This window comes from Macaca fascicularis, chromosome 3 (assembly GCF_037993035.2).
Source record: "Macaca fascicularis isolate 582-1 chromosome 3, T2T-MFA8v1.1".
Taxonomy (NCBI): Eukaryota; Metazoa; Chordata; class Mammalia; order Primates; family Cercopithecidae; genus Macaca; species Macaca fascicularis.
In genome coordinates, this window is record NC_088377.1 from 51,892,092 (window position 1) to 51,904,477 (window position 12,386).

Below are 12,386 nucleotides of genomic sequence, written 5' to 3' on the forward strand. Positions count from 1 at the left end.
AGGCGGAGCTTGCAGTGAGCTGAGATCCGGCCACTGCACTCCAGCCTGGGCGACAGAGCGAGACTCCGTCTCAAAAAAAAAAAAAAAAAAAAAAAAAAAAAAAAAAAAAAATCTATGCCGGGTGCTGTAGCTCATGTCTGTAATCACAGCACTTTGGGAGGCCAAGGTGGGAGGCTTGCTTGAGGCCAGGAGTTCGAGACCAGTCTGGGCAACATAGAAATCCTCCATCTCTGCAAAAAAAAAATTAGCCAGGCGTGGTGGTGTGCACCTGTAGTACCAGCTACTCGAGAGGCTGAGGCAGGAAAATTGGTAGGACCCAGGAGCTCAAGGCTCCGGTGTGTTATGATCTGCACTCCAGCCTGGGCGACAAAGGGAGACTGACTCCAAATGAAACAAACAAACAAACACCTAAATTGGAGTTTAATGGAAAACTTTTAACTTTCTCCAGCATTCCTGCTAAGCATCACACTTCTCTCTGCTTGCTGACACCCTGGTTGACGTCTGAGCAGGATGGGACGCGCGGCTCAGAGCCTAAGATAAAAAGAAAGTGTCTGCAGGGCTTTCTACCAATAAATAAGTTCTGACGGGTTCATTAATGAGGTTTGGAAGGGAGGTCCCGGGAGGTGCCCGCGGACTCAGCCCGGAGCTCCGGGACTTGGGCTCTGCGATCCTTGCAGAAGGCATGGGCAGGGGCAGGATGGGGAGGTGCAGGACGGGGAAGCCTGGCAGTTGGGTGGGGGCGGCCACCCACTGAGGCCGGATCTGGCCAGGCGCCCACGTTGCGCCCGCCCGCGGGGCTGCGCTTCCCCGGGCTGCGGCCGCGGAGCTGGTCAGTCCGGCGCTCCCCGGTCCCAGGCCCGGAAGGAGCTAACGGGCTATTCGTAGGCGGGCCAGGATTCCCCCGGGGAAGGCCCCACTCCCCGGTCCCCGTCATTCCTGCCCACCGCCCCGGGCCCTCGCGGGGTAGCCCCCTGCACGAGCGGGCAGGGCAGTGGGCGGCGCTTGGCGGAGGGCAGCGCGCTCGGGGCGCGCGGGGACTGTGGCCGAGGGGAGGAGAGGGCGGCGCGCGGGCGGGGACCGGGCGAGCGAGGGCAGATCAGGGCAGCCCGCCCAGGCCACGCCCCATACAGGCCCCGCCCCGTCTTCACCCCGCCCCAGCCCTGCCGGGAACGGCGGGACCACGGTGACTGACACGACTCCAGACCAGTCACCAAGCGCCTCGAGGCCCCGAGGGGCTACTCGGGGCCGAGCCAGCTGAGGGGCTCCTGAAGGGGCGGGGGCGGGCGGGGAAGCCTTTCGGCGAGGGGCGGGGTCTCAGGAAGACTGGCAGAACTCACAGCCAATGGCAGGCGGGAGCCGTCCCGTTAGCGCCGGATCCCCGCGGGTAGGGCGGGGCGGGCGGCGCCGTGGGGATCCCGGGGCGGCTGAGGGCCCCTGACTCGGCTCCTCGCGGCGACATGGATCGGATGGCCAGCTCCATGAAGCAAGTGCCCAACCCGCTGCCCAAGGTGCTGAGCCGGCGCGGGGTCGGCGCGGGGCTGGAGGCGGCGGAGCGCGAGAGCTTCGAGCGGACTCAGGTGAGGACGGGGGACCCCGGGGCATCCCTGGGGCACCCTGAGGGACGCGGTGTCCGAGAGGGGCTTTGAAGGGAGTAGGAGTCTTGCAGGCCCCAGTTGAGGACGGGGCGAGGGGGTCGTGAGCGGGGGCATTGGCGTGCAGATCTGGGCGATCCCAGGAAGGTCGGAGACCCCAGGGTACCCCAGCTGGCCTGGGGAGAAGGGCAGAGGCGGGCTCGGAGGAGATGGCAGGATGCGTGCGGCCAAGAGGAGCCTGATCGGCTGGGGACCGGGCAGGAGTCCCAAGGTGAGGTGAGAGGGGAAGGAACTGAAAAGGGGCGGAATGGAAGGGGTGCCCCTAAACAAGGGAAGCGCACGGTAGCCGCTTGGAGGCTCAAGTGTGGGGTCGGAGAGTGGGGGAGCCAGGCTGGGAATGTGAAGGGTGAGGGGTCCTCTCTTCCCCTCCGATTACTTCTTGGTTGCACTGACACCCCCTCCCACCCCCCACTCCTTAGCATCCCCCTTTCTCGATGCCTCTTGCTTGGCTCTGGCCAGCCCCAGCTGTCAACTCTGAGGCCGGGCCGAAGGGGTCGGAGCAGGGAAAAGGAATGTAGGAAATGCAAAGTGTGGCCACTTTGTGGGAAAATTACTCTGGGGGCTAAAGTGGAGACCATGGTGCCCCGAGCCCTCACTTGGGGTCTTGGTTTTATCCCCCAAGATGTGCCTGACAGCTAATAGGCAGACTGCCCTATTTGTCCTGCCTGACCAGGGCTCGAGGCCAAAATTCCTCAGTGTCATCAACAAAAAGCCACAATCCATTTTTACCTCCGAGTTTTTAATGCCTGGTGTATTGATTGGACTGAATTAAGCTGACATGTTGATGGTGTTCATCAGTTCATTTGTATGTAAAATCCATTTCAAAGAGTACAACGCTTCTTTTAATCCCAGTGCCAATGCTGGAGGGGCAGATTTGTTCTACACTCTTGCGCTCAGAGTGGAACCTTTGAAGATCCAGTTGGGTCTCCCCCCGCGCCCCCCCCCCCCCCCGCCCCCAGCCAGAGGCTGGTCCCGTGGTGTGTTGTGCAAGGAATACTTCCCCCAAACACAGTTGGAGGGAAAGGGCTTTGGGATTTTAGTTAGAGAACACAATGGGAATCTGACTGAAAGTTCTGTGTATGGAATCTTTCAAAGAATAAAGCTTTTGGCCAGGCGCGGTACCTCACACCTGTAATCCCAGCACTTTGTGAGGCGGAGGCGGGTGGATCACCTGAGGTCAGGAGTTCAAGACCAACCTGGCCAACATGGTGAAACCTCGTCTCTACTAAAAATACAAAAAATTAGCCGGGCGTGGTGGCAGACGCCTGTAATCCCAGCTACTTGGGAGGCTGAGGCCAGAAGAATTGCTTGAATCTGGGAGGTGAAGGTTGCAGTGAGCAGAGATCGTGCCACTGCACTCCAGCCTGGGCAACAAGAGTGAAACTCCGTCAAAAAAAAAAAAAAAAAAAAAAAAAAAAAAAAAAAAAAAAAAGAAAGAAAGAAAGAAAGAAAAGAAAGAATAAAGCTTTTCACCCCCAGAGGACTTTATCCCCTCTTCTTATTCTGAAAACATTTGGCCCCCCCACCTGGGCAACATAGTGAGACCATGTCTCTACAAAAAATAAAAAAATGAGGCTGGGTGCATTAGCTCACACCTGTATTCCCCGCACTTTGGGAGGCTGAGGTCGGCGAGGTGGGAGGATCAGTTGAGCCCTGGAGTTTGAGACCAGCCTGGGCAACACAGTGAGATCCTGCCTCTATTTTTTAAAAAATTGAAAATTAGCCTCGTGTGGTGGCATATGCCTGTAGTCCCAGCTGTTCGAAAGGCTGAGGCAGGAGGGTCACTTGAGCCAGGAGGTTGAGGCTGCAGCGAGCTATGGTCGTGCCACTGCACTCCAGCCTGGGTGACAGAGTGAGACCCTGTCTCTACAAAAAAATGAAAAAAAAAAAAAGTGAAAAAAAGAAAGAAAACCTCACGCAGGTGTGTCTGGATAGTGTGCAGCAGTGAGACCCTGTCTCTACAAAAAAAAAAAAAAAAAGAAAGAAAAAAGAAAGCGCTTCCACGCAGGTGTTTTTGGATGGTATGAAACAGGGAGTCGCCACTATCTGGTTTTCCTACCCCAGGAGGGAAGTAGGAAATGGTCATTTCACTTCACTTCATTTCACTTCTGCCTCCCAGGATCCAGCTGGGTTTGAGGCTTGTTCTCTGGTTTCATGGACCCGGCCCCTGAAAAGAAGGAAATTTTCCATTGGTCTTGGATGTTAGTACCTCCGCTAGCTTCCTAGTCATATGAGGCTTCTTGCTCCATGAAACGGCGTGTATGTTCCTTTTATTTTTTTTGTTTTTTGTTTTTTGTTTTTGTTGTTGAGATGGAGTCTCGCTCTGTTGCCCGGGCTGGAGTGCAGTGGCCGGATCTCAGCTCACTGCAAGCTCCGCCTCCCGGGTTTACGCCATTCTCCTGCCTCAGCCTCCTGTGTAGCTGGGACTACAGGCGCCCACCACCTCGCCCGGCTAATTTTTTGTATTTTTAGTAGAGACGGGGTTTCACCGTGTTAGCCAGGATGGTCTCGATCTCCTGACCTCGTGATCCGCCCATCTCGGCCTCCCAAAGTGCTAGGATTACAGGCTTGAGCCACCGCGCCCGGCCTATTCCTTTTATTTTTATATTTTCATAGAGACGGGGGTCTCACTGTGTTGCCCAGACTAGTCTCAAACTCCTGGCTTCAAGTGATCCTCCTGCTTCTGCCTCCCAAAGTGCTGGGACTACAGGCATGAGCCATGACACCCAGCCCTATTTTATTTTTCTTTTAATAAATGACATAAGAAAATAAATAGATATTATTTTTTAACAACCCATTCCTTCTAGAGTCTCAAATATGTAAAAACTAGAGCAACAGAGAAATATGCGTAAGACTTTGACCTATAATAGTGAAAGAAATTAGGTTTGTGAAAGTTTCCACCCATGAGTGGTATGTTTCCCTGCTATCCAGGGACGGCCCAACAGGAGAGTCTAGGTCAGTGTTTTCTGGTGTTTTACATTCTGTGGGACATTTGTGATTGGTCAGATTTGACCTGGGTGGGGTGGGTGGGGATGAGGTAGAGTGGAGCAGAAAAAGAGAATTTTTCTGATGTTGAAACTCTTATTTTTAACTTTTTTTTTTTTTTGAGATGGAGGTCTCACTGTGTGTTCCTAGGCTGGTCTTGAACTCCTAGCCTCAAGCGATCTTCCCACCTCAGCCTCCCAAAGTGCTGGGATTTCAGGTGTGAGCCACTGCACCCAACCTCTGGTATTGAAACTCTTTAGGGGTGTAGGAGAGTAAAGACAAAGAACCAGCCTGGACAACATAGTAAAACCCCATCTCTCCAAAAAATAAAATTAGCTGGATGTGGTGACACATGCTTGTTGTCCCAGCAACTTTGGAGGCTGAGGTGGGAGGATTGCTTGAGCCTGGGAGCCTGAGGCTTCAGTGAGCAAAGATTGTGCCACTGCATTCCAGCCTGGGCAACAGAGTGAGACCCCATCTAAAAAAGAAAGAAAGAAAAGAAAAGCCCTAAAACCCAACGTTAGTCAATCTACAAAAAATTATTTTGTTTAATGACTACCTATCAAATGTATCATGAGGTTGCAGAGCTTGGTAAGCAAAGGGAAAAAAGGGGAAAAATGTACTATGAGATATAAAAATGAATTATAAAAAATTTAATGAGTTAGGAGACCATGAGAATCAGCCAAGGTATAATAATAACTAACTAATTATTGTGTTTGGCACCATTCTAAGGACATCATTGTATTACCTTTTTAAATCTTGACAAGAACGGATGAGGTTCACAATTTTACTCTCGGGACAATTGAGGCACAGAGAGGTTAAGTAACTCACCAGAAGTCACACAGCTGGAAGTGGTCTCAACCTTTACCCACTGCCTCGGGCAGCCTGTGAGTACTGAGCAGATGCTGGCATTGGAGTTAGAAGGCATTTGAGTCTTACAGCTGGGCGTGTATACGGGCCACGGGGTCTCAGGGAAGTTGTCTAACCTTTCTAAGCCTCAGTTTCCTTATTGTCAAATAAACATAACACTTACCTGGCTGATTTATTGTGCGGATTCAATGAAGCCATATTCTTGAAGGCATTTTGTAAACTGTGGAGCACTAGTTCAGTGATTATTGTTATGATCTGACTGGGGAGACGAACCCGAGACAGCAGACGCGTGATCTATCAAGTAGGCTGTGATTAAGTCTTCCTTAGACGGATAGATGTGGTACTAGGTAATAGGATAATTACCAAGAGCACGTGGATAAAACACAGGCTTTGGGGTTGGGAGCCCTCCCCGAGGACTGAAGCACATCTTTTAGCATGAGTTAGCGTTTGCTGGGTGGAGGAGAGGATGGGGCATTCCAGTGATGGAGGAACATAAATAAAGAAACATCTAGACTAGGCAGATAAACTTCCCAGCGGGTGCAGTGGAGACTCATTGGCTGGGGTAGAGAGAGGGGCAAAATTGGCCACTCCCTCCTCTGAACTATAGCAGGGCTGGTGACCTCTCCTAGTTCCTGTGAGCTTGTGCTGGCATCATTTCTCTCTGTGGCCCCCAGTGAACGCTGAGCTTATTGAGGGCAGGTCTGTGTCTTGCTCTTGCCTACATCCTGAATCTCATGGTTAGTAGTGAATGGGGTCAGCAAGGGAACCCTGGGTTCAGCCCTGGGCCACGGGATATATTAATAATTGCTTTATTTATTTTTTTTTAAGAGATGGTCTCGCTCTATTGTCCAGTCTGGAGTGCAGTGGCACGATCATAGCTCAGTTTTGCCTCGGACTCCTGGGCTCAAGTGATCCTCCTGCCTTAGCCTCCTAAGTAGCTGGGACTACAAGAGCATGCCACCATGCCTAGCTGATCTTTAAAATTTATTTATTTATTTATTTTTTGACACAGAGTCTCACTCTGTTGCCTAGGCTGGAGTGCAGTGGCACCATCTCGGCTCACTACAACCTTTGCCTCCTGGGTTCAAGTGATTCTCCTGCCTCAGCCTCTCGAGTAGCTGGGATTACAGGCGAGCGCCACCACGCCCAGTTAATTTTGTGTGTTTTTGGTAGAGACGGGGTCTCATGTGTTGACCAGGCTGGTCTCGAACTCCTGACCTCAGGTGAGCCTCCTGCCTCAGCCTCCCAAAGTGCTGGGATTACAGGTGTAAGCCACCGATCCTGGCCTAAAATTTTTTTTTTTTAGAGATGGGGTCTCGCTGTGTTGCCCAGGCTGGTCTTGAACTCTTGGGCTCAAGCAGTCCTCCCGCCTTGGCTTCCCAAAGTGTTGGGATTACATGTGTGAGCCGCCGTGCCCGACCTATAATTACTTGATGTTTTCTCGTAATGCTCCAGGTTCGCTCTTGGTCTAGCCTTGCCTCCTACGTACCCAGTCTAGAGCCTGGCAGCATGCCCATCAAAAGACTCTCACTGCTCTGCCTGCCTTCTTCTGTCCTGGCATCTATAACCTCAGACCAGCCTTGCATCCCTACTCCTGCCAGCCTCCTCCAGGAAGCCTTGCCTCCTCAACTCTCCTGCACCATCCTCACATTTCACCTGGCCACTGTCACTGCCAGAGTAGGCACCACTGACCTGCCTGATGGCCCAGCCACTGCCCCCATCTCCAACCAGACCCTTGGTGTGTTCCCCACCCAATCCATCACAAGCCACCTTCAAGCTTCAGGGAAGTGAAAAGTACTTCCTGCCCTCATAAAAAACCAGCCATAATAGGGAGACCTTATCAGGAGTACTTTACAGTTTATAAAGCATGTTTCTAGCCATCATTGGGACCACACAATGGTTAGTCATTACCATTTTCATTTTATGGATGAGGACATCGTGACTCAAAGAGCTTGGTAACTTGCCAAGGGTCATCCCACGGGTGAGTGGAAGGGCCAGGATTAAAAACCAGGACTCCAGGTTCCAAGTGTCAGGCCCGTTCGACCACACTGTCCTCCCCCCAGCCAAGAGGGCAATTCGAGAATCAGCCAGGAGGGCTGTCAATCACAGGACAAATAAAATAACCTGTCTGTTTTTACTTAGCTGGAAAATGGTTTTCTCCATGGTTTGTTTATTTCTTCCACATCCGTTTAGTAGCACATACCGTGGAGGAGACACAGAGATGAGTAAGATAAGGAGACCAGCTCTAGGGGGCTTGTGAGTCAGCCGGGAGGCAGACTGGCCGCTGCGCAGCCCCTGGACAAGCCTTGGCGCTCTGATGTGGTCAGGCGCCGAAACACCAGCATTACCAGGGCCATTAGGATGTCGGGCACCACCCAGAACTACTGAATCAGGGTCTGCCATGTTCACCAGAGCACCGGGTAGTCTGTGCATGCTGATGTTTGAGCAACAGTGCTCTGTAGTAGGTGAGTTCTGGGATTAGAGGAAAAGACACAGAGGTGGGAACACACCTTTAGAAAGTCTCAATCTCCTTGGGTGGGCCGGGCACAGTGGCTCATGTTTATCATCCCAGCACTTTGGGAGGCTGAGGTGGGAGGATGGCTTGAGCCCAGGAGTTCGAGACCAGCCTGGGCAACATAGCGAGACCCTGTCTCTACAAAAAAATCAAATCAAATCAAATAATTAGCTGGCCAGGGTGGTGCTGCCTGTAGTCCCAGCTACTCGGGAGGCAGAGGGAGGACGATTGTTTAAGCCCAGGAAGTTGAGTCTGCAGTGAGCCGGGATCACACCACTGCACTCCAGACTGGGTGACAGAGCCAGACCCTGTAAAAAAAATACATAAATAAAAGCCAGAAACAACAACAACAAAAAATCTGTGGGTGGCGCATATGTCAGAGCAAAGGATCTTAATGCATCCTGTGTTGAGAAGAGCCTTGGATCCTAGAGAGAAAGAGATAGAAACAAATATTTATTGAGGGCCTGATGGGTACCAGGAACATGCTGGGTGATTTACATCTATGATTTCATTTTAATAGCTCAGGATCAGAGAGGCTAAGTGACTAGTCCAAGGTCACACAGTGAGTGAACCGAGAAGCCAGGACTTCACAACCAAATGGCAGGTTCCTTTCTTTCGTGTTTACGTTGGGGGTACTTCTGCCCTCTTGCTGATGATCTTCAGCAGATGCTTAGCCTTTGTTCAGCGGCTAAAAAATTTTAGGGCTGAGCTAGAAGGATTTGCGGTTCTCAACCCTGGCTGGAGAGCTCTTTAAAAAAAATAAGGCCGGGCGCAGTGGCTCACGCCTGTAATCCCAGCACTTTGGGAGGCCGAGGTGGGCGAATTACGAGGTCAGGAGATCAAGACCATCCTGGCTAACACGGTGAAACCCCGTCTCTACTAAAAATGCAAAAAATTCGCCGGGCATGGCGGCGGGCACCTGTAGTCCCAGCTACTCAGGAGGCTGAGGCAGGAGAATGGCGTGAACCCAGGAGGCGGAGCTTGCAGTGAGCCGAGATCGCGCCACTGCACTCCAGCCTGGGGAACAGAGCGAGACTCCATCTCAAAATGAATAAATAAAATAAAATAAAATACTGTTTTTCTGGGCCCCCTGCATAAGGACTCTGTCTCATTGGTATGGGGTGATCATTGACACTTTGTAAAGTCCCAGGTGGTTCTCATGTGCAATCAAGATGGTGACTGTGGGTCCTGATGGGTTCCCACACCCCTGGCACCCCACGGACTTTGGGTGGCTCAGTTGGTTCTGGTTATACTCAGAAAACCAAGATGACCCTAACCCTGCTTCTTGCGGGTAGGAAGCATCTGTGTCAGGTTTGTTTGTTTGTTTTTTTTTTTTTGAGACGGAGTCTCGCTCTGCCGCCCAGGCTGGAGTGCAGTGGCCGGATCTCAGCTCACTGCAAGCTCCGCCTCCCGGGTTCACGCCATTCTCCTGCCTCAGCCTCCCGAGTAGCTGGGACTACAGGCGCCGCCACCTCGCCCGGCTAGTTTTTTGTATTTTTAAAGTAGAGACGGGGTTTCACCGTGTCAGCCAGGATGGTCTCGATCTCCTGACCTCGTGATCCGCCCGTCTCGGCCTCCCAAAGTGCTGGGATTACAGGCTTGAGCCACCGCGCCCGGCCCAGGTTTGTTCTTTGGGAATGCAAATGCTCAGAGCCAGGCTATGTAGCACCCTGAGCCTTGAACCTGGTGCCCCTCCTGCTTCTGCTTGTGGAGCAGGTGCACAAAGAAGTCACACCTTGCCTGAAGTCTGAGCAGGTGCCTTCTTGCAAGGGGAGCTGCACGTTAACCCCATTTTTCCATTTATTGACAATCAGAGCTGGCTTCTTTTTTTTTTTTTTTTTTTTTTTTTTGAGATGGAGTCTCACTCTGTCACCTAGGTTGGAGTGCAGTGGCGCCATCTCGGCTCACTACAACATGTGTCTCCTGGGTTCAAGTGATTCTCTTACCTCAGCCTCAGGAGTAGCTGGGATTATAGGCATGTGCCACCACACCCAGATAATTTGTGTATTCTTAGTAGAGATGAGGTTTCATCATGTTGGTCAGGCTGGTCTCGAACTCCTGACCTCAAGTGATCCGCCCGCCTTGGCCTCCCAAAGTGCTGGGATTACAGGCCGGAGCAACTGCTCCCGGCCCAGAGCTGGCTTCTTAAACTTCTGTGACCTTCTGTCTCCCCCACCTTGCTCCTTTAGTGGGTATTGAAAACGTAAGAAGGAAATTAAGAGCTTTCTTTTGGTCCCTGGTTTTGTACTGATGGTAATGGTAATAGTCAACATTTACTGACCAGGCACGGTGGCTCATGCCTGTAATCCTAGCACTTTGGGAGGCCGAGGCAGGTGGATCACTTGAGGCCAGGAGTTCGAGACCATCCTGGCCAACATGGTGAAACCCTTTCTCTACTAAAAATACAAAAATTAGCTGGGCGTGGTGGTGCGTGCCTGTAATCCCAGCTACTCAGGAGGCTGAAGCAGGAGAATCGCTTGAACCTGGGAAGTGGGGAGGTTGCATTAAGCCGAGATCACGCCACTGCACTCCAGCCTGGGCAACAGAGCAAGACCTTGTCTCAAAAAAAAAAAAAAGAAAAATTTACTGCCCACATACTGTGTGCAAGTGGTAAAGGCCTTACACGAGCCACCCTTTTCAATCCTTGCAACACATGTATGAATTATAATTCCTAGTTTAGGCTGGACATGGTGGCTCATACCTGTAATCCCAGCACTTTGGGAGGCCAAGGCAGGCGGATCACCTGAGGTCAGGTGTTCAAGACCAGCCTAACCAACATGGAGAAACCCTGTCTCTGGTAAAAATACAAAATTAGCTAGGCGTGGTGGCGTGCACCTGTAATCCCAGCTACTAAGGAGGCTGAATCACTTGAACTCAGGAGGCAGAGGTTGCAGTGAGCCGAGATTGCGCCATTGCACTCCAGCCTGGGCAACAAGAGTGAAACTCTGTCTCAAAGAAAAAAAAATTCCTATTTTACAGAGGAGGAAATTGAGGCTTTCATGGGTTGATAGCTATTCTCTCTGTTTGTCCCTCTGTCACTGCCTGGCACCCTCTGCTCTCTTCCTCCTTCCTCCTCCTGATGCTTGGGGTCCCCAAGGCGCTGTCCTCACCCTACCTCTCTTCTACCTGCTGTCCACTTCCTTTGCCCTCACCTCTGTCTGATGGTTTCTGTTCTCACTTCTGTGGCACTGACTCCCCGCATCTCCCTCCTGACTTCCCAGCATGAGTGACCACTTCCCAGTGGACAACTGTACCGCCTCGGGCGGCCCCATGGCGGGACGGTGGTCCCCACCTTCTTTCTGGTGTCAATTCTGATCCCTCCCTCCCTCCTGCCCTCACAGCCGCATTCTGTTGAGTGCCTCTGTGAGACTTGTCTCACCCATTCATCCTGTGTTTCTTGCATTTCCTGCTCTTTTTTTTTTTTTTAATTTATTTATTATTATTATACTTTAAGTTGTAGGGTACATGTGCATAACGTGCAGGTTTGTTACATATGTATACTTGTGCCATGTTGCTGTGCTGCACCCATCAACTCGTCATTTATATCAGGTATAACTCCCAATGCAATCCCTCCCCCCGCATTTCCTGCTCTTATTACATCTTGCCTGTATTTTTGTCATCTCATCCTGCCTGCCCTCTAAATCGTCTGTCCTGGACAGAGTGTCCCTCAAATGCAACACTGCGATTTTTTTTTTTTTTTTTTTGAGACAGAGTCTCACTCTTGTCGCCCAGGCTGGAGTGCAGTAGCAGTAGCACGATCTTGGCTCACTGCAACCTCTGCCTCCTGAGTTCAAGCTATTCTCCTGCCTCAGCCTCCTGAGTAGCTGGGATTACAGGCACCCGCCACCATGCCCAGCTAATTTTTGTACTTTTAGAAGAGACTAGATTTCACCATGTTGGCCATGGCTGGTCTCGAACTCCTGACCTTAGGTGATCCGCCTGCCTCGGCCTCCCAAAGTGCTGGGATTACAGGCGTGAGCCACCGCGCCTGGCTGCTTTTTTGTTTTTTAAGAGATAGAGTCTTGCTGTATTGCCCAGGCTGGAATGCAGTGATGCGATCATAGCTCACTGCAGCCTCGAATTCCTGGGTTCAAGTGATTCTCCCACCTCAGTCTCCTGAGCAGCTGGGACTATAGGTATGTGCTGCCACACCCAGCGAATTAATTTTCTTTTTTTTTTTTGTAGAGACAAGATCTCACTATGTTGCCCAGGCTTGTCTCAAACTCCTGGCCTGAGGCGATCCTCCTGCCCCAGCCTCTCAAATTGTTGGGGTATTGAGCCATTGCACCTGGCCCAACAATGCTTTTTTATTTTTATTTTTATTTATTTATTTTTTTCTGTTCTGTTCTAGTTTTTTATTTTTA

General features: G+C 51.3%; 1 protein-coding gene across 5 annotated transcripts in view; it reads left to right on the top strand.

Annotated features, from left to right (window-relative positions):
- Positions 1 to 1,436: 1,436 nt before the first annotated feature.
- HIP1 (huntingtin interacting protein 1) overlaps positions 1,437 to 12,386 on the top strand; it is a 206,890-nt gene continuing 195,940 nt past the window's right edge. For all 5 annotated transcript variants that reach the window (XM_045389667.3, XM_065541793.2, XM_045389666.3 and 2 more), the window contains exon 1: positions 1,437 to 1,577. In XM_045389667.3, the coding sequence (XP_045245602.2) occupies positions 1,458 to 1,577 (120 nt within the window). In that variant the 5' untranslated portion in view covers positions 1,437 to 1,457. The remainder of the gene's footprint in view (positions 1,578 to 12,386) is intronic.